The following is a 27,639-nucleotide window of genomic DNA, read 5'->3' as shown; positions in this document are numbered from 1 at the left end:
CCATCCAGAGAATCCTGGTTTTAGGGAGAACAGAGGTGGGTTAGGGAAAGCACGGTCATGACGTCAGCCCCTTTCTGCTCCTTTCAGCCTCTTAGGTGTTTAGGAAGAGCTGAACACGGCTTTGAGAAAGCATTAATTCCTTTTTCATAGGTAGTAAAAGAACTGACAAGGGCAATGTAGGGAAGGGTTCCTTTGGACTCCTGGTTTGAGGGTACAGTCCACCACAGCAAGGAAGTTATGGTGCTGGGGTGCGACGCAGCTGGTCAAACCAGAGTGACAGATGCTGGTGCTCACGGGCTTCCTCCCTTCAAGCCAGTCTGGGACCTCAGACCAGAGAACATTGCTGTCCACACGAAAGCTGGGTCTCACTGCCACAGTTAAACCTTTCTGGAAACACCCTCACAGATATGCACAGATGTGTGTCTCCTAGGTGATTCTAAGTCCTGCCAAGTTGACAGTGAGGATTAACCATCACAGCCCTCTCCTGGACCTTTCAGTCTTAGGGCAGGAGGTCAGCTTGGCACATCCAGAGCTATCAGCTGCATTCCCAAAGATTATAAGCCAACATAATAAATAACATCCCATCTTTTTGTCACACCTCGTATAAGATATCTATGCCAAATATCATAGAAGCATCAATATGTTGTCAAAGTCATTTGCCAATGATAACTGAAAATGCATTTGTGAGATTTCAGTCTCCAATAAGACAAAAGGCATCAGCTCAGCAGGGACCCCTCACTGGCAAACTCTGGCTCCTCACAAATGGACTAGCAGTCATATATGCCTGTGGCAATTGCTTTTCTTAAATGTTTTGTGGGTATTTTTATTCTGATTCTAAATCAGATGACATACTTTTGCTGAGTCCCCAAAATAATTCAATTTGAATTTGAAATAAAGTTCCAACTTCCTAAAATAGACAACATACTCAAAAAGCAGGTTGGAACTATAAAAAGACCTACTCTTCAGAAACTTAGAAGCTGCCAGGACCTCCAAGCAAGGCACAAACCGAGGACAGTCAGCAATTAATCAATTTTCTAGTCCTGGGGAAGATGGATGAGCTGCATTGAGAATGCATCCACTAAATAGTAAATAACAAGCTCTCTGAAATGACACTCACCAGGTAGTTTAAAATACTTTTGTGCTTTGAAAGCTTGTCATATTGACATATTTCTCCTCCAAGGAAATTTTAGGAAGAGTATCATTTGCGCCCACATTATCTGCACAATCAGTTTAATTCCATCTGTGTCTGAATGGCCCAAAATGGGTTAGAACTGTGCTAGGGCTCATAAATGTAGGCAGTGGAGATTAGCATGTAGCACCATCATCATCGTTCATCCCCTAGTTTCTCACATATGACATGTGGGGCCAGTAGTCATCACACTGCAACAGAGTTTCAGTGGTTTTTGAAGAGGCCAAGTGCTATTATTTATACTAAAAGGGTCAAAATGGAGTGACTTCAGGAGGCTCTGTGGAGGCACATTCCCAGCTGCATATGTTGCATTCAATTATATCAAATATACACAGTGCCTAAATGCATGAGGTATCCTTGGCCAAGTGCAGTTGGAGCCATTAGCACTGAACCATGGGTGTGCACGCGCACTGCAGCAAAATGCGCCTTGAGAAACCACACCGTGGTGAGGTTGCAAACACAACAGACTCACTTTCCACAGGCACAGGGCAGTCTAATTTCTTCACAGAGAGCAGATCTGCCTTCTGCACACACAGGGCAGGCTCTCCTTTAGGACGCGGAGCAGGCTTGCCTTCACACACGGCGCAGAAATTCCTTCTCCACACACAGGTCAGGAGCTCCTTCCCCCCACACAGGGCAGGCCATCCTTCTGCACACACAGAGCAGAACCAGCCTCTCTGTGTACACCAGCTCATGAATTAATGACTTCCAGAGCTCCCAGGAATGTGCCAAGTCCTCAGTCTGGCTGTATCACTGCTATGGAGCATTTTCCCAAGGAGCTTGTTAGGAGGACACGGTCTCACCACAACAGCCACAGGTGAGCACCTGGTGAGAGTTCAGGAACCCCCCGCACATGCCAGGGCATCCTCCCCTCCCACAGCTCCTCAAAACTGCAGTGCGCACAACTGCGGAACCTGCAGCAGCTCCGTGTGCAACATCTGAGCTTGTTTCAAAGTCAGTTTTTAATTCTGGAAGTCATTCAGATGATTAAAACCAGAATTAACGTTTTGCTGTTATTTAAAGGCCAACTGCTCAGAATCTGAGGCAAGTCCATTTCCCTTGCCCTGCAGGGAGCTTGTCTCGCTTTCCAAACCAGTGTACACGTGTACAGATGCACTGGGAGAAGTTTGCAGATACCACAAAGAGAAGAAACCACGCCCCCCCCGCCCCGTTTCTGGAGGCTCATACCATCAAACACCCTGGATGACCATCTCCTGTAGCCATACAAGTGTTCTTTGATCCCCTATCCCCACCCCAGATGAAGCAATCTTTTAGAAGAAAATTTGAAAGAGTCAGAAAGCACAGGCCCCCAAGGGAGGCTTGACCTCAGGGCTTCCCAGAGGTCTGTTCCTGTCTCAGGGCAGTCAATGCTCCAAGTAGCCATCACCCCCTCCAGAGTGCTGTGGGCAAGGAAGAAGGAGCTCAGGGAAAAGAAAAATCACTTCTCACTAGACTCTTTGCTGGGTTGGGGAGGACAGTATTCAGCCTTTTACCCTGCATAGTTCTGGAAAGTTCTATAGGTATCTACTTGGTTCTGAAGTCAGGGCTCATTGTCACCTAACCAGGGCATCCATTGGAGAGATGCTCCCACCCTGAGCCCCAGATGTCAGGACTGCTGGCCCAGCACTTGATCTCCCAACCTTCCTTCTGCTTGCTGAACTATCTCAGGATGAAGGACCAAGGAGGCTGCCCTGTTAGCTTTAGCGTCAACTCGACACACCTGGGAAGAGGGAGCCTCAACTGAGGAATTTCCTCCATTGGACTGTCCTGTGGCCATGTCTGTGGAGCATCTTCTTGACTGTTAATCTCTCCATAGGCAGAGGGGCCTGGGTTGTATAAGAAAGGTAGATGAGCAAGTCAGGGGGAACAAGTGCTCCTCGTCCATGGTCTCTGCTTCAGTTCCTGCCTCTACGTTCCTGCCTCGAGCTCCTGCCCTGGCTTCCCTGAATGATGGAACCCTTTCCTACCCAAGTTGCTTTTGATCATGGTGTTTTATCACAGCAACAGAAAGCTAACTAGAACAGGAGGTGAAAATGGATACTGGTTCTGAGACAGGGTTCCATCTTTTTAAATTAATTAATTATTTTTGTTAGGCCACATATCCGTTACTTCTTCTGAAATACATCATTAAAAGAAAAAAACACTGCTGACATGCTTGACCAGTGCCTTGGATTTCTGACCCAGGACTGCAGAGCCGCTGTGAGAAGTCAATATGGAAGCCAGGTACACAGAAGACATACCTGATTATGGGCCCAGGTTCTAGTGGGACATCCATCTGAGTCCCACATGTACCACAGACAACTGAGCTCAGGACATGGCCCAAGAAACACTGCTCTCTAACTGAGCTTCTGGCCTCATCCTCACCCTCACTTAAAGAAGATAACCCTGGAGCACATCCATCCTTCCCTCTGGCCTGTCCTGAAGACTTAGACACAGGTTGTCCCAGTGTAGCCCCTGCAGGTGAAGCTCAGTATGAAGAGGGCAGTCCGTGGCCTAGTGAGAGACACTAAGCTAAAGCTTTTCTTCACCCAAGAGGTAGGACAGGTTCCCACACGATACCTGCAACCAACACAGTCAGGCCATGACAAGTCACCTGGATGGATAGCTGCCTGTCACTTTTTGCCACATACAGCTGCAGACACCTCCACAATCTCATCTGCAGATGAACCTCGAAAACAAGGGCCGGATGGATTACCCAAAGTCTCAGGGCAAGAAAGACCCAGAGATGTAATATCTAGTCAGAACTGCCCGCCTCAAAGTTATTCTCTTGCCTGGCACAGGGTTGCCCTGAGCAGCAAGTCACCCTGGCCACTCCCTAGGGCTCTGGAAACTGAACTTCAATGAGGTACCCAGAGCAGGTCCCAAGTGAGGACCCATACCCTCCAACCATCTGTTTAGCAGTTGAACTATTTTGGATCAAAGTCAAAGTAGTCAAAAGTGATCTCTTTTCACACTAACTTGAGCATCGAGGGAAGACACGCTAGGAAAGGATGGTACCACCTACCGATTCCTCTTGGTCTTCACACTTGGGTCCTCACTGCCGTCTTCTGAACCAGATCCATCACTGCTGTCAGCTGAAAGAAACATCACATTAGCACAGCTGGAGGGTCAGGCGTGATGTCCCAGCAGGCAGCAGGCAGCTGTGGTACTGAAGCCGGCCCATCTGGAAGTTTGGAAAGTGATTTCTCTTAGACACTGACATGGGTCCCTTGAGCTTGCCTTCTCTGGTACGTATCCCTATGCATCCTATAGAAAAGACACCTGACTGCCGATGGCAGAGAGGTCATCTCTAGCCTCTGCCTCCAGAGGTTGTCAGATCTTCAGAGGCCCTGGAAGAATGAGGAAGGTAGACAGCAACTCCTGCCCCACCCTTGGGACCAGCCCTCCCTGCAGGCCCAAGTGCAGTCTCTGCCAGTTAGCTGCTAAAGTAGTTGACTCTTAGCAGTGTCTTCCTGGTACCCAGGGCCTTTCTTCTGTCCAACACAACAGCAACAGACACTTTCTGAACACCATGCGTTCCTTACCACAGGCTATGCCTTTGCTTCCAAAGCCGAAATGTCTGGAAGACACATTGCTATTTCCTACCCAGCCCTGGAAACATAGGGTGATCTGACAGAATGGCGAAAGAATAATGTGAGTTTCAAAGAGAGAAAGAGCAGGGAATGAGAGATGGTTCTAGAGCCTTGTCATATCTGACCTGCCAGGTGGACCCTGATCTCAGCATCCCAACAGACACCGTAGCCTGTTTCTCTTTCTGTGCTTATGTACCCCAAAGCCACCCTCTCTGTGAGGCGGTCACAGTGTTGACAGTGGGGAAAACACGGAATGGGCTTGGCTGAGTGTGCCCCCAGGTGTCCACCCCGCTACCTGGGATGGGCTTGGTTGAGTGTGCCCCCAGGTGTCCACCCCGCTACCTGGGATGGGCTTGGCTGAGTGTGCCCCCAGGTGTCCACCCCAGTACCTGGGTCACACCCTTCCCACAGCCACTGTGCATGGCCTTGTCCTCCCCTGGAAAACCTAGTGCCCCACTCATGACAAGAGGAAGTTATAGGAGGAAAGTATCTTGAATGCTGTGCAGGCATCTGTTCCCCTCCTTCCCTCTTCCCTCCTCCCCTCCGTCCCTCCATCCCTCCTTCCTCCTTCCCTCCGTCCCTCCTTCCCTCCTCCCCTCCGTCCCTCCATCCCTCCTTCCCTCCTTCCCTCCTCCCCTCCGTCCCTCCATCCCTCCTTCCCTCCTCCCCTCCGTCCCTCCCTCCCTCCCTTCCTTCCTTCCTCCTTGCCTCCCTGCCTTCTTTGAGATAGGGTCTTATGTAGCCAAGGCTGGCTTTGAACTCCTGATCTTCCTGCCTCCACTTCCCTACCTTTTCTTTTGTTTTTAAATTTATGTATATGCATGCTTTGTGTATGTATGTATGTAAGTGCCCCCATCTGAGCAATGCTTGCAGAGGCCAGAAGAGGGCATAGGATCCCCTGGAACTGGAGTTATGGTGTTGTTAGTCACAATGTGGGCACTGGGAATGGAACCCTGGTGCTTTGTGAGAGCAGCCGGTGCTCCACCTACAGAGCCAGCTCAGTATTAAGAAATCTCCCCAGCTGCCTTTTCTTTTTAAGCCTTTACACTTTTTATGCCCGCTCTTGGGATTCTGGGAGAGGCTCAGTTACTGAGGTCAACCAGTCTGCCTATTCATAGTTCTGATCTCAATATAGGGTATGCAGCTGTCAGTGGGATGAGACAGCCAGATTCCAGAGACACTGGAATAATTTCTAGCAGACATATTTCAAGCCTGTCCGCTCTGTGTCTTGCACATGTACCAGCTACCCTGTCAGCCCCCAAGTGCTTTGTAAGGAGGAGCTGGCTATAATAAGATTTCCTAGGAGCCTCCTAGCCGGCTTAACAGTTCTCCAACACATGCCTGTGGAAAGTCTCCACCAGAAAAGAGATTGTACAGGTCACTGGAATCTTTCAAAAGTGAGGTTGTGTGGGAGTCTAGAGTCTTGTGGAGCAGGTAAGAGGGAGAGACACGAGGACAGAAGCTGTTGGAGGGAACAGTAGAGTCCAAGATGGGGTCAGGGCTCCCAACATGCACCGCCTTGTGTCTAACGGGTCATCCCTTGCCATGGGTGCTAACCTGAGCCCTAGAGGCTATTTAGCATTGTCCCTGTGGCTACACACAATGGGTTACCACGCAGCAGCACCCCAGTGTGTCAGCCAAAGTGTCTCCAGAAACTGCTAACTGTGTGTGCAATCCCCTCCAACTGAGAGACACCAGTGTGGGTAAAGAGATCTCTTTGGCCATTTGGGGTGCCTGGGGAAGAGGCACTACAGATCTGCCACACCATTCTCTATGATCTCTTCCTGGAAGTGCCTCCTTCCTTGGCCTCCCAATCCCTATATGCTGATAACATACCTGTCTGGCCACCATGTACCGTAGGTATCCAACTCAGCTCAAGCATCCTGAGTCACTTGCACACTGCCTCAGTTCTCGCACCCACCAGTATCCCTCCAGATGACTCCCTCCCTGTCCCTCTCTGTCCCTTGGCATTTCACTGTCCCTTTGCCATCCCCACCTGAGGCACTGGAGGCTGACCTCTCCCTCTGCTCATCTGTATACCTCTGGTGTCTGCAACCTTTTCCTAGCTGTGCTTCCTGCCTGGTGTGTGCAAAGGCATAGTTCTATCTAGGCTGTGAAGAGTGACTGGAACCTGTTTGCATGCTCTTGTCTTCCCTACATACTCGATCAGGGATGAGAGATACAGTGACTGTCACGGGGGAGCCAGCTCTACCGCCCCTCCCACCCTGCACACTCCAGGGAAGCCAGGTAAGAAGCAGGAAAATCCTAAATGCAAAAGTTGCCATGTAGTCATGAAGGGCTTATCCAAGATAAATGTATGCAATATTGGTTATTGTTTCAGGGGGGCCTTCTGGTTATTTTTAATAATCTCAACATGAGTAGACCTTTCTTGGTCAGGTACAAAGTCCAAAAATAACAAAGCAAAATACTTAAAAATTTGACTGACTTTAAAAGTAGAAGATCAAAGGGAAGGTCACACAAAATGGATCCTTTGGGGGTAGGTCTCCACCACACAAAATGGATCCCTTGGGGGTAGGTCTCCACCACACAAAATGGATCCCTTGGGGGTAGGTCTCCACCACACAAAATGGATCCCTTGGGGGTAGGTCTCCACCACACAAAATGGATCCCTTGGGGGTAGGTCTCCACCACACAAAATGGATCCCTTGGGGGTAGGTCTCCACCACACAAAATGGATCCCTTGGTGTAGGTCTCTACCACTCTCAGTGATTTGAATCAACTCCTTCACAGCTAGGAACCTGCTGAGCACTTCTTCCCAAAGGGCCAGGGCTGGAACAGGGAGAGGCTGCTATGCTCTGCTGTCTGACAGGATGACAGGTCAGAGAGAGTGGTAACCATGCACAGAGAGGACAAACACTTCATGCTGAGGTTGGGCCCAGCCCTCAGCAAGCCAGGCCAGAGAACTTAAGAGACCATCCCCAAGGAAGTCACACACTATTTGTACTCAGCACAGGTTGGAAATGGATGAGATATCTAAGGACAGACTCTTAGTCGCTAAGCAAAAGGCAAACCAGACCCTGGACTCCACAGTGACATCTTAAACATGACACCAGAAATATAATTAATGGAGGCTGGAGAGATGGCTCGGGGGTTAAGAGCACTTGATGCTCCTGCAGAGGACCTGAGTTCAGTTTCCAGCACCCACACTGGGTGACTCACAACCTCCTATAACTCCAGCTCCACTGTCCTCTTCTGAACTCTGAGGGCAGCTGCATTCACACATGAACATGAACAGACCACCTCTATCACATACATACACTTTAAATTAAAAAATGAAAGAAATCTGAAATAATGAAACAGTTAAAAACAACAAAAATCCTGGTAAGTTGAATTAGTAAAAATGAAAAACTTTGTGCATCAAAAACAGTACCAGTGGCGTGAAAACATGAGCCGTCCTAGAGGGAAAATTTGTAAATTGTGTACACAATAAGGACTAACATCCACAGTCTATATAAAACTCTTAACACTCAACACAGCATAAAACAACCCAGTTAAAATGTGAGAAAGAATTTGAATAGACATCTCTTCAAAGAAGAGTAACAAAGGCCCAAGACGCACAGGAAACGGTTCTCAGTGTTATTAGTCATTAAAGAAATGAAAACCAAACACTCAGTTCCACGCAACGTCACATCCAGGTGAGCATCAACAAGCTCACAATGACAACAGAAGAACAGACATGATCAGATGTCAGCAGAGATGTGAAGGTACGTGTTTTGAGACTGCATAGATAGTATGGGAAGAGTTCAGCTGTTGCTAAAAATGGTAAGAATTACCATATAAGGCAACAATTCTTATATGTGTTTTTTGCTAAATGTTCTTAGCACTCTTAGTTACAGTGGCCAGAAAGTATAAACAACTCACATGTCCATCAACACATGAGTGAATGAACAAAATGTGGAGTGTGCATACGATGGAATGCCATTCAGAAAAAAGAACAAAGTTCTGAAACAGGCTACAGTGTGGATAGACATTGCAGGCACTGTGTTACATGACAAGTGTGATTCAAAAGGACAGAGTTGTGTCCTCCTGAGGCATGTGGGCAGGCAGATGTCTCTGTCTAGAGACAGAAGATGTTGGGAAGTTGGCAGGAGCCAAGGGGAGAGCACAGGGAGTTACTGCCAAATCCTTCCAGAGGTTGTTTGGGGAGATGGAAATCTTTAGGAACAGCAGCTGGTGATGTTATACAACATTGTGCACATACTTAATGCCACTAACTATGCACTTGAAGGTGGCTAGCTGGTAAATTTATACTATACATATTTTGCCATATTAAGAAAAAATCATGAACAAAATTGTTTTATGAAAAAAGTCAAATCTCATGAAAAATATTGGGAAGATATCATAGTCAAAGTGCACAAATCCCTCAATTACAGGCTTCTATAGAACAAGAAAGATTAATGTGAAAATATTTCCAGGAACACAAGTGGCCTGCAAACCCCTGAAAACTATTCTACTTTACTCAAAGTTAATGAAATACCAAAGAATGGTTCCTAAAATTAAGTTCTGGTGATCTACAGTGCTGATGTGCATATCAGCAGGGTGTGGACTGATTGATCCCTTCAGATAAAGATAGAACAGTATTCACCAGAAAGTTAAGACTCACATTCCTGTTGATATAGCAATTCTAATATATTAAATTACACCATAGATGTACTTGTGGGACATATCTTTACATAAGGGAATATATGTTTACATAAGCAAATGCATATTAAGTTATGGAATATACTAACCAGCATAAAATCTCCTGATCTAATCTGATCTTTCTGGGAGGGGAGGAGTCATCCTACCATGTCAGGTCACATCATGTGCAATCTGTAGTGACACTTAACAAGGAATCATGAAGGTGAATTGTGCTGGGTGAGGCCGATGTGCAGTCCGGTAAGATCCTTGGTGTGCAGGTTGCACTTGAGGCCCAGGTGGTCGTAACTTGGATAGATAGAAGGCACTCGCTCCTCCACACGCCATACTGTCATCATACTATCAAGATAGGCCATTGATGCAACAGTGGCATGACTGTTGTGGGAACAACCAACTAGTTCCCGATTGAATTTAAGGCCCACGCCAAGGTGGGAACCCACGTTTGGCACTATAAGCCAGGGTAAAAGCTTGTGACTAAGGAAATCAAAGTGCTCAGAGAGGAGGCTTCTGACATTGTTTTGTTAAATGGATGTGATGTGTCTGTTAAACGCCTTCAAACATTTCTGTTTATGCTTGTATGGTATTGCATCAGCCAGCTCACAAAGGAAACATTTTTGTAGCGGGCAGCAGATACTGAGGAGGTTCATAATGAGTCAAACTGTTGGGAATAAGTGTCTACATGGTTAATGTGTTATAGTAGTCTAATGCTCAGCCTTAAATAGAAGAAAATTCATGTATGTGTATGTACATTCACATGTATGTATTTATATATGTTCCCCTCCAAGGTTCAGGGAACATAATAGAAGGAGTGGAAAAATTTAAGAGCTGAGGAAGGAGGGAGTACAATGTGGCTATTCCCTCCATGTTGGACATGGCCATTGCTTTCTGAAAGCATAATAACTATCAGGGCTCTCATGAGCCTGGCCTATTAATACTTCCTTGAGGAGGGGGAGGCCAGATTTATGAGGCTTGTGAGATTCATGCAGCTTATGACCCTCATGAGGTCTCACAAGACCCTCATGAGGCCCATCCCCCCAAGATCATATAAGAGCCAAGCACCTGGCGTGGGATTCTTTATTGGCGCAGCTGTGCATAAGTTTCCCAGACCTCCTGCTGGCATAGCTGCCTTGGAATTGCTCAGGCTCCTTTGTGTGCCCACAAGCTGGACTTGGGCAGTCCTTTCTTTGGTGTGCTGTGCCTTACCCTGGCATGAATAAGTGTTTATCTGTCTCCAGGAAAAAATCAGGATTCTTTGGCAACAGCAGTCATAATGGGGTTGGATTGCTTCTGGAAAGTTAGATGGGAAGCTAGCCTTCAGCAGGAAGAAGGACCTCTCAGACCTAGGCCTCTGAACAGTGGTTTTATCTGCATGTCCCCCTGAGGGTCCAGCCAGACAGCAACAGGTACCATCACTTCGTTCTCTGAGCTTCCAGGGTACATTTTAATGTAATGAAGAAGCTCATGGTAAGAAAGAGTGTGGGCTGAGCCGAAACTGGTGCTGTAGGCTGACCACCCAGGAGATGGACTTCACAGGACATCTTGTTTTATTGACCTAGGTTTCCAGCTGAAACTCAGGGAGAAAGTTCAATATTCGGGTGGTGATCATGGTGGACATAACTCCAAGGTCGTTGTCAAAGGGTACCATAACTGTGCCGTGTATGTCCAACACTCCAGTGTCATTGTAAACCGCCCAGGCTTCCTCCTCTCTGCCTGGCAATGGGTGGCTGGGTTTCTCAAGCGGGCCTGCTCCCTCCTGCCTCAGGGCCTGCCACATGCCGTATGCTTGCTGCCCACTTATGACGTCAAGTGTCAGTAGACCTGTCTCAGGGAGGACCAGGACCTCTGGCTTGAGTGCTCACTGTGCTGCTTCCCATGGCCTGACTTCTCCTCCCAGCACCCCAGGCTCAGTGTTCCCACTCTGCATGTGTTCACAGATGCAGCCTAGGTCAGGTCTCAAGCCTGGGCCTGGATAACCCCAGCCTGCAGTAAAGGATTTGTTTACTTGAGTGCTAAGTCCTTCCCTCCCTCCCTTTTCCCTCTCTCTTTTATCTCATTCCTTCTTTCGCTGGGCCAGAGGGGGTGGGATTTTGGTTATGACAAAGCACATTCAGTAGAGCTGTCTAGTCCCTGAAGGTACAGAGGGTGACACAGCCTCTGTCTTGCACTGAGGGAAAAAGATTAGCTGAAATGCTGGCTTAGCCCAAACCACCCGAGTCTCCCCTGCTAAAAACGGGGCCAAATGCAGCTGCTAAGGGGATGTTATGAAAGCGTCTGGAAGCCTCCGCCCTGGTGTCGGTACCTCTGGACCTGTTCTTGCCCTATCTAGAGTCATTTATCAAACTCTGCGGGGGTTAAACCAGTGCCTGATTCTGCTTCTTTCTAAGGGCCACTTGGGAAACCCAAAGGACATGGTCCTTCGCCCGCTTCCCAATGTTACATACAGAGACTGACCAATGCGTCTGTTGGAACAGACCTTAGAAAACAAGCCAGGTGCCTTCACTGTGCAAACATCCGGTAGAGGCCCTGGATGATACAGGAGGAGCCCTGAATATGTGAGGGTCAATCCCTTGCACAGTGCTGAGCAGGTAGGCTGTGTGGCAGGAGCCCCCCACACTGACCTGAGTCACCTTGAGGTGATGAAGCACACCCTTATGCTCAGGGGAAGGTTCCAGCACTGGCTTCTCAGTGGCCACCTGTTCTCTTTGTGATTTGGAGACTCAGTACACACTGTCTTGGCCACACAATGCCCGGGAAGTGACCCATTCACCAGCCACAGCTGTGTTTACCCACAGAATAATTTTAGCTCATACTTAGTGAAATGCATGTCATTGTAAATCCACATTTGTCCTGAATATATAAAGACTAAAATGTTTGCAGAGCCATTGAAGCTGAGTGAGAGCCTATGCCCTCTTAGTCACTGGGGGTAGGAGGGCAACGGAGGGTTAGTCAAGGCTACCTATACCTGATTCCTCCTGAAGACAGCCCTTCTTCAGATCCAGGTCAGACCCACTAGCCTACAAGTCCCAATCCCCTGCATGACAGGTCTGTGACCTCAGCAATTTGACTCATCTCTGTTCTGGAATCCCTTCTGTAAAGTGGGCACAGACACTGTAAGGAGCAGAGGGATGGCTCCCAACCACGTCTCCATGCTAATCGGAAACCTGTGAGTATGTTAGGCCACTCAGGGAGGGGCATCAAGATGCTGTGGGAGGGGCATCAGGGTGCTGTGCAGCTCCCCTTGAGATGGAGGGTTGTCATCAGGCCATCCAGGTGGCCTGAAGAAGGAAGGAGGGCTCAAGTCAGAGAGGCTGGAAGACACCACCTTGTTTCTTTGAAGACAGAGGAAGGGGCCATGGCCGAGGAACTCAGAAGACCACTAACGTTGGAAAGGTGCAGGAGACATGCTCCTCAGAGCCTCAGGAAGGGTACCACCCCAGCAACAACACCCAGGAGACTCACATTGGACTTACACCCTTTGAAACTGAAAGCTGACCTTTTGTTTTGATGTAGACCAACTTTTGGCAACTTGTTACAGCAGCAATCCATACCCAATACCATGGTACCTGTCTGCAGGACTATGAGGACTACAGGAAGCCTGGTGTGGGCGCTCCTTGCAGCCCATTTCCCTCTATGTGCTACACCAAGAGGATGCTTCTTCTTCTGTTCCATCCCCAGGCTTCCTGTCCTCCTCAGCCACTGAGAGGTGACAGACCAGAAGGAGAGTATTCATTACCTGTCTCTCCTCTACCCCAGAGGAAGAGTGCAATGGCTTGGTATTTAAGCACCTCCCAGTGCAGGGACAGGGTGCACTTCTGTGAACAGAGCAGGTGCATGAACCAGACGGCAGAGATTCCTACCCATTCCCAGAACACAGGGTGTTGCTGCTGCTGATTAACACAGATAAGGGGGTGTACTCCCAGAATACAGGGTGTTGCTGCTGCTGATTAAGACAGATAAGGGGGTGTACCTCTGATACATGTGAGGGATAGTCAGGTGGAGAGATAGAAGTGAGCTTCCACTGTGGGAAGGAGTTTGTACCATCCCCAGGAGTGAGATGAATGGGCTGGGGTGGAACCCAGCTTCTGACTTTGCTTTAGTTCAATGGCCAAGCTACAGAGCCATAGAAAATCGGGATGTATTAAAGGTAATTATAAGATAATTCAGGTCCTCATCTGCATCCCTCAGCCACACCAGGAGAGTGAAAAGGTGGACTCCCTCCCAACCTGCCAAGTAACCCAGCACTGAGCACTTTGAACCATGCCCTGTAAACTGCCTGATGCTAAACGTGCTGACGCCTTTGACTTACACCATTGATACACCACACCACACACACACACACACACACCACACACACACACACACCACACCCCACACATATTCACACACACACACCACACCACACACACACCACACACACTCACACACACACACCACACCCCACACATATTCACACACACACACCACACCACACACACACCACACACACTCACACACACACACCACACCCCACACATATTCACACACACACACCACACCACACACACACCACACACACTCACACACACACACCACACCCCACACATATTCACACACACACACCACACCACACACACACCACACACACTCACACACACACACCACACCCCACACATATTCACACACACACACCACACCACACACACACCACACACACTCACACACACACACCACACCCCACACATATTCACACACACACACCACACCACACACACACCACACACACTCACACACACACACCACACCCCACACATATTCACACACACACACCACACCACACACACACCACACACACTCACACACACACACCACACCCCACACATATTCACACACACACACCACACCACACACACACCACACACACTCACACACACACACCACACCCCACACATATTCACACACACACACCACACCACACACACACCACACACACTCACACACACACACCACACCCCACACATATTCACACACACACACCACACCACACACACACCACACACACTCACACACACACACCACACCCCACACATATTCACACACACACACCACACCACACACACACCACACACACTCACACACACACACCACACCCCACACATATTCACACACACACACCACACCACACACACACCACACACACTCACACACACACACCACACCCCACACATATTCACACACACACACCACACCACACACACACCACACACACTCACACACACACACCACACCCCACACATATTCACACACACACACCACACCACACACACACCACACACACTCACACACACACACCACACCCCACACATATTCACACACACACACCACACCACACACACACCACACACACTCACACACACACACCACACCCCACACATATTCACACACACACACACACATACACACACCACACACCACACACACACACACACCACACACACACACACACACACCACACCCCACACATATTCACACACACACATACACATTAACACATCACTTAAACTCACAGATGCTCATTCTCCCCCCTCACCTCTCTCTCGGCCTGATGGTAGTTAGCAGGCTGGCTGCCATTGTACAAAGTTCATTCATTTGCCTCTTGAAAACTAATGGGGATCAACTGGAGTGCTTAATTGTCCCATTTCAGGTATTAATATACTCAAATCTAGAATGACTCATAATTAAACAAAATGTAAAACAAAATTCGCCACCTAGAGCCATTTCCCTGGAGCCTGTTGTGATAGGGAGGCCATATCCTCTGTGCATCATGGAGAACGACCAGCCAGGGAAAATGCCACCTGGCTGCTGTGGGCTGGAGGCCATCAGCTCTGCCCCCTTGTCATTAATTAATCCTCCTGAAATACCTTCTGCCCTAATAGTTCAGCAGACCTCGTGCAGTTGGAAGTTCTGTTCTTAAAGAGTAAGTTTGCCTAGCAACTAGACATCAAAAATGGAGCTCATTAGCAAACGAAGCTCATTAGCATCTCCTTAAGAATCATATCAGCGAAGCCCAACTGGCTTAAGAACATCTCTTAAAGGTAAACACGGTCTTGAAATCATGTGTGTTTTAAAACCACATGCCTATCGACACTGAGGCAGCACTTTCTCTCACCCTGTGATGTCACAGTAAGCTAACAGGCATTCCTGGCTCTGTCTTAGACCTGAGGCTTGACTTGGCATTTGTACCTATGGAATGTGATCCCTGTTGAAGCCAACCTGACCTGTGACCTGCCTCCAACCTGCAGCTCCCCAGGCTCTGACACCACTGTTAACCCCAGGGGTCTCTGAGGACACTTCCCTGTCTCCTCAGACCTGGCCTGATTTGGTCCAAACAGCAGAAGTAGGAGGGAAACTGCATGAGACTTGGTATCTTCACTTCTTCCTCGTTCTTACAAACTGTGTATGAAAAAAAAATCAAAAGAGCATGTCTAGAATCATCTAGAAAAGCACGAGTTTTAGAAAAGGGGCCCGGAGCCCACATTATCTACCCTACACCAAGCAAAGTCACTGTCAGGATAAACTGAAACTGACACTTCTCAGAGGGCCTGAAGTCCTGTCCATCTAAACTTCACTGTTCTGTCTGAGAGCCTTAAGGAACTGTGATGTGGGGGCTGGAGAGATGGCTCGGCAGTTAAGAGCACTGACTGCTCTTGCAGAGGATCCAGGTTCAAATCCCAGCACCCATATAACAGCTAACAGTTGTCTTTAACTCCAGGTTATCTTCAGACTAAGTAAAACTTATGGCTAAAAATAAGAGGGGTAAAACATAAATAGCGGGGGAGCGGGCATGGCAGCCGTGACACGAACAGGATGGTGAAGAAGAGGGAGAAAGAACTAAGTCTTGTTTTGTTTGGGTTTTAGGTCTTTACCACTACCCAAAATTCCATTCCATCGCATCGAATTTAACATTTGCTGGGTGCCTACCATACACAGGATCACCAGGTATAACTTGTGCTGCCATATTTTTAGAGTTGGCTAGACACAGTGGACCAATAACACAGCCTCCCAACATTTGCTTCTCCACTATTAAAAACATTAATTAATTTATTTTTATGTGTATGAGTGTTAGGCCCATATGCATGTATGTAAGTGCACTCATGGTATGCAGTGCCCTCAGAGGTCAGAAGAGAGTGTTGGAATCCCTGGAGCTGGCGTTATGGATGGTTGTTAGCTGCCAGGTGAATGCTGGGATTCGAACCTGGGTCTTCTGCAAGAGCAGCCAGTGCTCTTAACTGCTTAGCCACCTCTCCAGCTCATCCTCCACCATTTTGAAACTGCCGTGTAGTTGAGGGTTTGAACTCCAGTTTCAGAGGTAGCTTCTGGTTGGCCTAAGTCTGTCACAGTAGCCTCTCCCCCTGCTGATGATTGGTTCAGACACCTGAGAATAAACTTCAATATAGCATTCTTCTCCCTTTAGTGACTAGTTCAAGAATGACATGGGTTTCTCCTCATTGGTTAAGACCAATGAAAGCAAAAGGGAGTTTGCTGAGGGTTCTGAGGAAAGTTTCCTGGCTCTTAAAATAGAACCATCTTCTTCCCATCATCCCATTGGGCCTGAGTAGATGGTACCAGATAACTGCAGCCTTTGCTTTTTGTCTCAGTATGATAGTTTAAACATGAACTGGAGAGATGGCACAGTGGTTAAGAGCACTTGCTGCTCTTGCAGAGGACCCGGGTTCAATTCCCAGAACCCACATGGTGGCTGACAACCATCTGTAACTCCAGTTCCAGGGGATCTGATGCCCTCTTCTGGCCTCTGCAGGTATTGCACAACATGGGTGCACTTACATACCAGCAATACACTCATTCACATAAAAAAAAAAAAAAACCAAAATATTTAAAAGAAAGTTTATGCCTTTGGGGGCTATGTAGAGTGGGTTCAAGGACAGCCACGCAACTTAGTGAGACCCTGTCTCAAAAAAGAAAGTAAAAAGGGGCTGAGGTGTAGCTCTTGGTGGGTGGAGCACTTCCCCAGCATGTGTGAGGCACCAGGTTCAATCCCCAGAACCAGTCCTGCATCTTTAAAAGGTGGCAGACAGCTGTGCTTGCACTGGTCCCTGGGGTGATGCTATTTTAATCCATGTTTGGGGAGTAGGGCTTTCCCAGGCTCAGCTCATAAAACATGTATCAACTTTCTCAGAAAGGAGCCTCTCGGGAGATGCTGAAGAGTCATCTTTCACTCATCTGACCAGATCACAAGGCTGGTCAGAAGCAGCTGCCTCCCTGTTCAGCAGCCCCTTCCATGGGGGAGAAGGCTCCCATCCCTCCCTACATCCATACACAGCAATGACCACTGTGGTCCAGGGGCTACAGTGACCTGTGGGGTGGAAGGAAACACACCCACATTTGTCCCCATCTTCCCTTCAGCACGGATTAGCAGACGTTGGAACAGAAGTCAAAGTCCAGCTATCGACCATCTGGACACGTTAGGAAGGCCATGCAGAGAGCACTACCCCTGCACTAATGACCCCATGAGACACAGGGAGAAGCCCACGCCCAGTACTTGGCAGGGTCGGGGCTCAGCAGGAAGTACGACAGAAACAATTTGTGACTGTGCAGCCCTGAGCATGACTCCATCATAGACAATTTTCAACATAACCCGGAAGGGTGTGCTCTAACCGCCCCCACCCCAGACATCCTTGGACAGCACAACCCCCAACTCCTCTCAGTTACTTGCTGAGGCCTCCAGCTTGCGCTTGTGGGGTGGGTCTTCGATGATTCTCTTGAGATCCCCACGGTTCTTCAGGTCCACCGGCTTCTCCCAGACAGACAGCTGCATGGTCGGGTTGAAGAAGAAAACCCGGTCATCGCCCGTCCAGACCACACACCTGTTAGAACGAAAACTCTCCTCAGTCTCTCTCAGAGACACTTGGCTTAAGAGCAGTCCCAGGCCCCTGACTCACACTGCCCCTCAGGACCAAAAGTGAAGGTGTAAAGACATTCAAGGAGGCATCGGTCCACGATGGCAGGGATGTCCAGGCAATCCTTTCACGTCTCATTTGATTGACAGGGGGCCTTGCCCTTCCCTCGCCCCAGCAAAGGATGTCAAGGCTCAAAGACTTCAGCTTCACAAGGCCACAGAGAGTCCCAGCTCAGCACACTGCCTGCCTCAGTTCATCCAGTTCAGACCAGGGCTTCAGGAGGAGCTTGGAGACTGTCTCCCCACCTTCCTGATTTGCGCAGTGCAGCCATCAAGGACTGCTCTGCAGCAGCTGAGATGGGAAAGGGGCCACTTGACCCAGAAACTGAGCCTTAGTACTGTTCCCCTTTACAAGAGCAAAGAATTAAGTCTCCCACTTTCATACACAGGCATCTAGCACATTTGAAAGTACTAATGTACTTAATCTTTTTTAAAAATTTTATTTATTTTTATGTGTATGCGTGTATTGCCTGCATGTAGGTTAGTGTACCCGTGTCGTGCAATGCCCGCGGAGGTCAGAAGAGGCTGTTGGATCCCCTGGGACTGGCGTTATGGACAGTTGTTAGCTGCCATATGGGTGCTTGGATTCAAATCGGGTCTTCTCCAAGAACAACCAGTGTTCTTAACCACTGAGCCATCTCTCCAGCTGCTTTTTAAATTTTTTAAAATTTTTTATTTATTTAATGTACTGTTTTTAAGCACCTTGAGCGAATGAAAGACATGGGCAGAGGCAGGGAGACTTTTCAATGTAGGATGCCTGGTGTCCTGCAGAACACTGTGAGACATCACTGCACCCTCAATGGCTCCCTCACATCTTACCCCAGAAGGTGACGCATGGGTGTCTGCATAGATGGAGCCACTCCATATTCTGCCCAGCTAGTTTTGTTCCAAGAACTAGGCCGAGGGCACAGGGCTGGTCCCTGTGTGCTGACATCTAGGTGGATCAGTATTCTTCCCAGAAATGACCTGAGGGGTCTATCATATTTCTTAACCTGACCAGCCCAGGTTCCACGGTGGAGTAGACAGAATGATGGTCCCCAAAATGTTCACTTTCAGGTCCCCAGAACCTACAAAAGGGTCATTTCACATGATAAAAGGACTTGGATTGAGATTGAGATTCAGAGATGCTCTGGGTCTTAAATGGGTTCCAAATGCCATCATACAGTCGTTGGGAAGGAGGAGGAGACCTGAGGATGGACTCAGAGGTCACACTCCATCCACACACTCATACATGTGTATGTGTGCACACACACACGCACACACACACATCACTAGGAGGTGCTGCATGACTGGCACTGAATGTGGGGGAGAGGTCAGAAGCCCAGGAATAAGGTGGCCCCCCCAAGCTAAAAGGGGTGGGGACAGATCTGTCCTGGAGCCTTCTGAAGGAAATCAGCCTCTAGCAGCCTGATTTCAGCCCAGTGAGAACTGTTCCTCCACACACACCAGCTGTCCTTTTCTTAGTGGCTTTCCAGTTCAGACCCTGTCACCCTGGGGCAGTTCTAGTCTGGATCCAAGATGGAACAGTCTGGAAAATTTCTCTACACTTCTCATGGGAAGCCCTGCATGGCTATCCAAAAACACCTCCCTTCACAGCTCATTTCTCTCCAGCAGCAGATACCAAATGGGCCACTTTCTCCAGCAAGAGCTAAGGACTTGTTACCGCCACACCCGTCAGAAGCTAGGCTGTGTAGACCAGTTGAAGGGCTTCACCTCTGGGACCCTCAGCTGGGTGTCAGCACCCATTAGGCAGCACTCAAATCCCTAAGTCATGTGTCCAGCTTGACCACATGCCTGGTAAGACACTCTGATCTGCCCTCTTGGCTAGCCTCTCCTCCAGCTCTTGCCCTTCCAGGGACCACGAGAAGGGCAACGGAGGTTACTTTATTCTGACTTCCCTCCCTTCTAGTGGGAATGGAAGCAGGAAAGGAGGTATGGCTAGCCTCTCCTCCAGCTCTTGCCCTTCCAGGGACCACGAGAAGGGCAGCGGAGGTTACTTTATTCTGATTTCCCTCCCTTCTAGTGGGAATGGAAGCAGGAAAGGAGGTGTCCTGTGTTCTGGGCCAAGGCCTTGCCTGCACGCTGCCTGGGCCTGTAGGCTCAGGGAGCTACAACCTCTGGCCTGCTCCTGGAGACGTAGAGGGATGCTGTGTGCGGCACGGTACAGAAGCTGGGCATCAGAAGTCTGGCTGAGTGCAAATTAGAGAATAATCATGCTAGGTTGGAGGTCATACATGATGCAGCTGCTGAGTGGACTCCCTAAGACAGAGAGGCCAACAGGGAGCAGGAACCCCTAACAGGAGCATCATCCTTCCCTCTGGATGGAGCTGGTACTGAGGGCCTCTCCTGAGGGCTGTGCATCTGGCCACACAGCTTGTTCTCAGCCCTCATCAGACCCTGTGAGGCTTGTGCTCTTTGGGACCTGAAGGCAGTAGCCAAGGTTCCTTGAGAGTCAGGCGGGAGGGATGCGTGGTGGAAGCAAGGTCCAGCCTAGACTGCCCCACCTCCCGGACGTCCAGAGGTTTACTCCACTGGGCTTGGGCTGCAAAAGGAATTCTGAGACTGAAGTCCTAGCAGGCTAAGGGCTGTCTGCACGTCTTAACATGGATTATCTTTTCTTCATGAAGCTTAACTGAACTTGGCCTTAGAGGGAAATTCTAGAAGCATCCCTGGTTCTCCGTATCCCTGTCGGTCCACCCAGAGCTGAGCAACTGATTCCCTCTTGCATACTCTGAAAAGAGAGGACCCTGGGCCAGCAGCTGACCTTGGAGACCTGTGTCCAGTGTGAGCTTTGCTTCTCTGTCTTTGCAGCAGCTTGGGGAATGGATCCATGCATGGCCTTGGGTCCTCACTCCAGAGGAAGGCTGCAGGGCTCCTCCCTCCAGCCTCATATCTAACATCTGGTCTTTGCTCTCAAATTTCCATCTTGGTACCAGGACCCTGATCATGGCCACTGCTGGGGCCTCTTCCTACAGATCCATTTTACCTGGCAGGGGTGCCCAGGAGTATCGACTTCCTTGGGCTGTGAAGTGCTCACTGTCTGAAGAGGGTAAAAGGGCAATTCATGGTCCAGAACAGAGCCGGGGTCCACAGACACAACCTGTCCTCCGAGTTCCTGACTCCTCTCTCCTTTCCCTGGAGTCCCTTGGGCAACTTGCAGCATGTTACATCTGTCCCGTGTGCTGTGTCTGGGGAGCCCCACTCAAAATGAACTCTATGGTCCGGAAGGGCTAAGCCTCCAGGATGCTTTATTGAGGTGGTTCCCCTACTTCCTAAAACACCTGCTCTCTGGGTTTTCAGGTCCAAGGCCCAGGCTCTCTCAGCAGGCCCTGCCATCGAGATAATGATGAAAAATGCGCACTGAAGAGTGTCCAGACAATTAAGACCTGCTGATCGGAGGACGTACTGGCATGTTTAATTCATGCTGCAAACGTAGAGGTATTTTTGTGAGAATTAACTAAGATGGAAGCCTGTGGAAGGCGATACTGAGGGGAGGGGCAGAGGGCCCAGAGGAAACACAGAGTCAGCTCCGAGTCAACCCTCAGGGGCAGAGATCAAGGGCAGGCTGTCGCTAATCCCAGCTCCTTGGGGGCTCTGGCAGGCCTTCCCAATATTAATATGGAACAGACGAACCTGCAGGCAGCCCACAGAAAACCCCCGCTGTCTTGAAGGTTGAGGGGAACAGACTGGGTGCTTGCTGATAAGACTGGTCAGAAGAGGGAGTCAGGAGGACTACAAGGATGAGAGGTTGAAATCATCTGAGTGAAGAAACAGGAGCCATGTCCTGCACCTGCTGGAGTTTCAGAGTGACAGGATGCTACCTGTGGACCCCAGGCTGCCACATGCAGATCTCCAGCCAACTGGAAACTTGGCTCAGAGCAGGAAGATCTGGGAAAGGTAAAGAGCCTGGCTTGGACAGGTGGTTTTAACAGCTCAGTGTAGATGGAGCATCTGGGTAGGTGGGTCTATGCAGGTGATTCAGGAAGCTGTGGTAGAGGGTTCAGAGTCTCTAAAGAAGGCATTCCAGACTTTAGGCTGGATGTTGTAAAGGGGGCAGTTGGGCATTTGTCTTTCTCCAGTGAAGGGAGCAAAAGGCAGGACTGACCAGGTTAGAGTGACCTCCAGCAAGAACAGTGGCCCGTCAGAATCTCACTTGAGACAAAGCAAGACAAGGGAGCTGGGTGTCTGCACACCTCCGCTGCAGGTGGATAGCCCTTTGTCAGGTGTGCTCCTTTCCCTGAAGCTAAAGATGTGGGGAGCCAGGAAGATGTGTATCCCAAAGCCTTTCAGCCCAGCTCAGAGCCTCGCTGTGTTCAGGTGTCTCCTCTGCCTCTCAAGTTCTTCTATTCAGGAAAGAAAGAGAGTCTACATCTGAGGATTTATATTTATTCAGCCAAATTTTCCCAGACCTCATTCTCACAAAGATGAATCTTAGTTGTAAACTGTGCTCCATGGAAGGCTCTGGTGCCTAGCACTCAAGGGAAAGCCACCATAGCACACCCAGTCCTGGGAAGAACCAGCTCCTCATAGCCTGCATGGTGGCAGAAACATCTCCAGCCCCCAGCTTGACCCGCCAAACTTCCAAAGCCAGGGAGGAATGGGGCTAATTACAGACTTAATGGAGTATTAGAGTCCAGGGGGAGATGTGGCTATTAATACAGTGCACATTTCCAGCCGGGCTGCGAAGAACCAGTTCCTGCGCCCAGGGGACGTGTATGGAATTGAACCACGGGGCTAGTGGCAGGTAAATAGATGTGGTTCCCAGAAGAAATCTGACATCCCCTTGTTCCAGTTGGCTTCAGACAGACAGAACCAGCTGTGACATGCGAAATTAATTTTATGTTTCATTTTAAGTACATGGATAGCTCCCCTTCTCTAATCAGGCCAAATAATTCCTGGATGGCCGCCACATCCCTCTTCTCTTGAAATGTCCCCAGATCCCGGAGGATGTAATTAGTGCCTTGGAGCTATTTAAGTCTGGTACAGGTTCTCCACACTGAGCAGTCTCTGTGCATGGAGATCTGGTAAAGACCAGGATGGTTGATTTGTTGTAGAAAGGGGTTCTTATTAGCACAGTCACCCTTTGAGTGGCAAGTCCTGAGTGTGGGACAGTCCTTACTGCTCGCTTGGGCTTCAGCTCAGTCCACTGCAGTGGGAAGTCACACCCGGCCGCCTGTGTCCATGACTAACCTGCAAACGTACCTGTGGCTTCTTGCTCTGGACTCTGCCCTACATACCCCGCCAGGGCCTCCTTTCTGTTGGATGAAGCCTAGCACAAAATCCATTCCATGGACAGCTCCCCCTTGCTGTCCTCCCTCTGGGGCTGGGTCTCTGCATGGGGCTAACATGGGTGAGGTCGGGTGTCCTCTCTGGTCCACTTGGCAGGTGTAGAAAAGGACCACAGGGCTTGTGGATTCTGAGGAGGTGAGAGTAACGCTCTCCAGCCCAACCATCAGCCACGCCCTCCCTATTTGTTTCAGGGACAGTGTGCAGGCAGCAGGGATCTTCTGTGCGACAGGAGAGGGATAAAAACCAGCTCTCATTATGACCATCCGCAACACCGTGCCTGGGTGTGCTACACATGTACAGGATCTCTCGGTTTCAGCACATGTGTGTCACATCCCCCACACCAGACATGCAGGATGGAAGGTTCTTAGGGATGTGGAAGCCATGACATGAGCCTAAGAGCCAGTGGACCCAGCTCCTGAAGGCCAGGGCTCAGCACCCTGCATGTTGCTGCTTTCCTCTGCTCCTTCTTTCCGGGGTCAGGAATGTGGGAGAAGTACGTCTCAGAGGTCAAAGGTGAAGGTGGACGTGGGTGATGCCTGCTGCCCAGCTGCCTCCTCTCTGCGGCGTCCAGGGAGAGTGGCTCAGGTGCAACGACCCAGGGCTCTTCCTTTTGTCTTTAAAAATTTTTTTTTCATATTTTATTTATTATTTTTATGTGTATGCGTATGTGGCCTGCATGTAGATAAGTATGTGTCGTGCAATGCCCACAGAGGACAGAAGAGGCTGTCGGATCCCCCGAACTGGACTTACAGACAGTTGTTAGCTGCCACGTGGGTGCTGGGATTTGAACCCGGGTCTTCTGCAAGAACAGCCAGTGTTCTTAACTTCTGAGCCATCTCTCCAGCCCCCCTTTTGGCTTCTTTGACTAGCTTTGAAGTGCTGGGGCTGTATCTGGTTTGTATACTCCTATTTTCCAATTTATGTGCAGCCTATCATCAGGAGTTGGGCAGCCCATTAGAGTTCGGGGCCACTCTGCATTAAACCTTTCAGTGTGGGCACAGGCCTTTTCTGTCCACACTCGCAGGGTCTCCAAGGAACAAGGAGCCCAACCTGGCTGAGGTCCAGGGCTACCTCCGAGGTCTGCCTTGTGGAGGCACGAAGCTGCCCTTCCTTCACTCTTTCCCAGGTTCCAGCTTCCCTCAGACCACAGGGCATCATTTCTCGCAGCCACTCTGACCTTTGACCTTCCCACTCAGTCAGAATCACAGACAAGTGGCCACAGAGGATCGTCTGGGCCTCACAGCACTTTCTCAAGATTCGAGTATGCCTGCCTGGAGACAGATAAAAACACAGGGAGCTGGAAGCCACACACTCCTCCTCTCCCTCCGCCCTGGAGGCCGCCCCCAGAGGCCTATAAAGTCAGGGTCTAAGTGGCAGCTACCTCCTGCCTCCTCCTTGATCTGCCATAACTAAGCACTTTGACATTTAACTCAGCGCTTGGCCCCCCTCCCCAGCAGTAACGTCTCACCTGTCCCTTCTCTGACATAATAAAAGACTCAATTATGCAAAGGGGACAAAGTGACATTTGGTTTCCCTTCAGCACTATGTACTCAAAGAAGAGTGATGCTCGCTCTCAGCTGAGCGTGCACGATCACATGTCACATGAAAAACAGACACGCACTGGTGTGGCCAGCCACCTCTCTCTTAATAACTGTAACTCCTAATCACCATCATCTCGTCAAGCATCCATCTGTGTTGCACCTGAGGGAACTCCGTTCTCTCTGAAGCAGTCCTGCACCTTCACTCGAGAACATGCATTGATACAGGCTCTTTTTAACGTCAATCAAAATACTTACATTTTTACAAACCCAGAGATTCTATTTTTTAAAATAGCACATGCAGTAAATAAATTAATGGCCATGACATAATTAAAATATCAAATGAAGTCAGAAGTAAAGACATGCTATTAACATAAAACTGATGACCAGGAAAGAAAGAATGTGCTTGGGACTTAACCCACCCAGCTGTTTGCAGGATGGCTCTGTGACCAGTGCCTATAGCATTTCTATCAAAACATATCTTGCCTGACAGGGTCTGCTTGCCATGGGTCTCTCAATATGTCCCCCACCAACATCTGGTGATGCACCACGCTCCTTGGACCATGTGCCTCTTGAACTTTACGTCTGCTTCTTAGGACGCCAGCGTGAATGGGCTTTTGCAGGAGGGAGCGCCTCAGAGCATATCACTTTTATGACAGCAGCATGCCCTAACTCCTTGACAGAAGTTTCTTTCTGTTTCCAAGTCACTTCACAAAGAACTCTACTGACAAGTCCCTGACATAAAGCTTTAACTACATCAATCTGGGCATTTTTAGAAAAATTATATGATGCTAAATGTTCAGTACACATTTTTTAGATTTCATGAAATTAGCTTGTTGTTTTTAAATACATAATTTTTAAAATGATTTAAGATGCTAATTAATCTTGGATGTTGGCCTTTATTGTCTTGAGCCAAAGGCTCTAGATTTTACACTTGGATTAGCAATTACCTTTGAATGTCCCCATGTCATCAACGATTCTAAGAAAAGCATTTCAATGAGAAACATAGTAGCTCAGCTCCTTCAGAAGGGCCGGAGGTCAAGCTCCACGCTCAGCCTCCTGACGCAGAGACAGACATGGCCTCACTTTGTGTGGAAGTGGGCGCACACACACTTCACTCCTTAGCTCTTTGAAGGCTGTGCCTAGATTCTGGGTCTCTTGAAACCACCCAACAGCACTAAGTTGTGTGCCTTTTTGAACTGAAGAGTTGGCTGAAGTCATCAATCTGGACTCAAGGACCATTTTTAATAGCTAAACTGGCACCCACTTTGAGAAGACAGGCCAATGGCCTTCGCTCCACTTCTATTCAGGGGAGAAGATCAGGGAATCGATGCTCTGTTTCTCAAGTGCTTAGTGTTACGCTAATGCTTTGGGAGATCATCCATCTGGCCATCTCTTGGCAATTGGCCTAGAGGAGGGACTCCCACACAGGAAGAACCTAGGACGTTCCCACAGCTTTTAGCACCGTGCTTGGGTTCACTGAGCTCTACGTGTTGTGGTCCTGTGGAGGACAGATACACCCTTCTCTCCCACATTAAAACCACTGTACAACCTCACCACTTCCTCGGGTGCCAATAAGAAACATGCTGCCTGGTCTTTACCCTCAGTCCTGCAATTGTCTGCGCAGCTGTGAAGTCCCCTCAGACACCCCACACCTTAGCTCAGTCTGATAAAACACACAGGCATAATGAAGCATCAACACGTAAACTTTGTTTTCATGTTTTGAAGAATTCCATAACTTCCTATTTGTTTGCTCTGGTCCCAGTCACCCAGGCAGCTCTGAGGATCAGGGTGATCACCCCTGCATCCAAGTCAGCTCTGTTGAACGGCGCGTCACCTCTGCCCGGGGGGCCTCAGGAGGCTGCTGGTCTGAGATTTCTGTCCTGCTGCCAAAGCGTCTGCTTTGAGGGTCCGACCCAGGCTGGTTGCCTGTGTCCTCCGCACTGATCCTACTGCTCAGGGCCTATGCTTAACTGGCCAGAAACCACAGGCAAGAGATGCCCCATCATGGGAACAAGAAGAATAGGATTCCATTGGACATAGGCAGAGCACTTGAGCAATTAGCCAGGAGAAGCAAGGGACCCCTGGGGCCTTGTCTGCCCCCTACCTGTACGTCCTGTCACCTGTCACCCTCCCCGCTGCTCCCCTTAGGACCATGTCCCCTTGTCCTGTTTTCCACCAGTCACAACAGCCTTCCAGGCCTCAGCAGGATGAAGGGCCAATACCCTAGAGATTGTTGGCTCTAGACAAACAGGAAACCACAACCTGCCCACAACCAGGTGAGAGCTCCTCCACCAGTCACTGTGGGGGATGCCCAGGGCTGTGACAGAGGCCCCAGAGCTCCCTGGGTTTGGGCTGTGACAGACTGAAGCTGGTGTGGGGTCATCACCGCCCGCTGAGCTGCATTCATCTTGGCCTGCCCTTGTCTACCAATGAGCA

At 49.2% G+C, this 27,639-nt stretch overlaps 1 protein-coding gene across 1 annotated transcript in view; it reads right to left on the bottom strand.

The window, feature by feature from the left end:
* Positions 1-27,639, bottom strand: part of Tcerg1l (transcription elongation regulator 1 like) — a 254,902-nt gene that overhangs the window by 38,884 nt on the left and 188,379 nt on the right. The window contains exons 12-13 of the mRNA XM_017801666.1: positions 18,127-18,281; positions 4,194-4,263 (exon numbers count right to left, since the gene is read on the bottom strand). Coding sequence (XP_017657155.1) covers positions 4,194-4,263; positions 18,127-18,281 — 225 coding nt within the window. The remainder of the gene's footprint in view (positions 1-4,193; positions 4,264-18,126; positions 18,282-27,639) is intronic.

This window comes from Nannospalax galili, unplaced genomic scaffold, assembly GCF_000622305.1.
Source record: "Nannospalax galili isolate Female #2095 unplaced genomic scaffold, S.galili_v1.0 scaffold1223, whole genome shotgun sequence".
Lineage (NCBI taxonomy): Eukaryota > Metazoa > Chordata > Mammalia > Rodentia > Spalacidae > Nannospalax > Nannospalax galili.
This window is presented reverse-complemented; position numbering and strand designations above follow the sequence as displayed.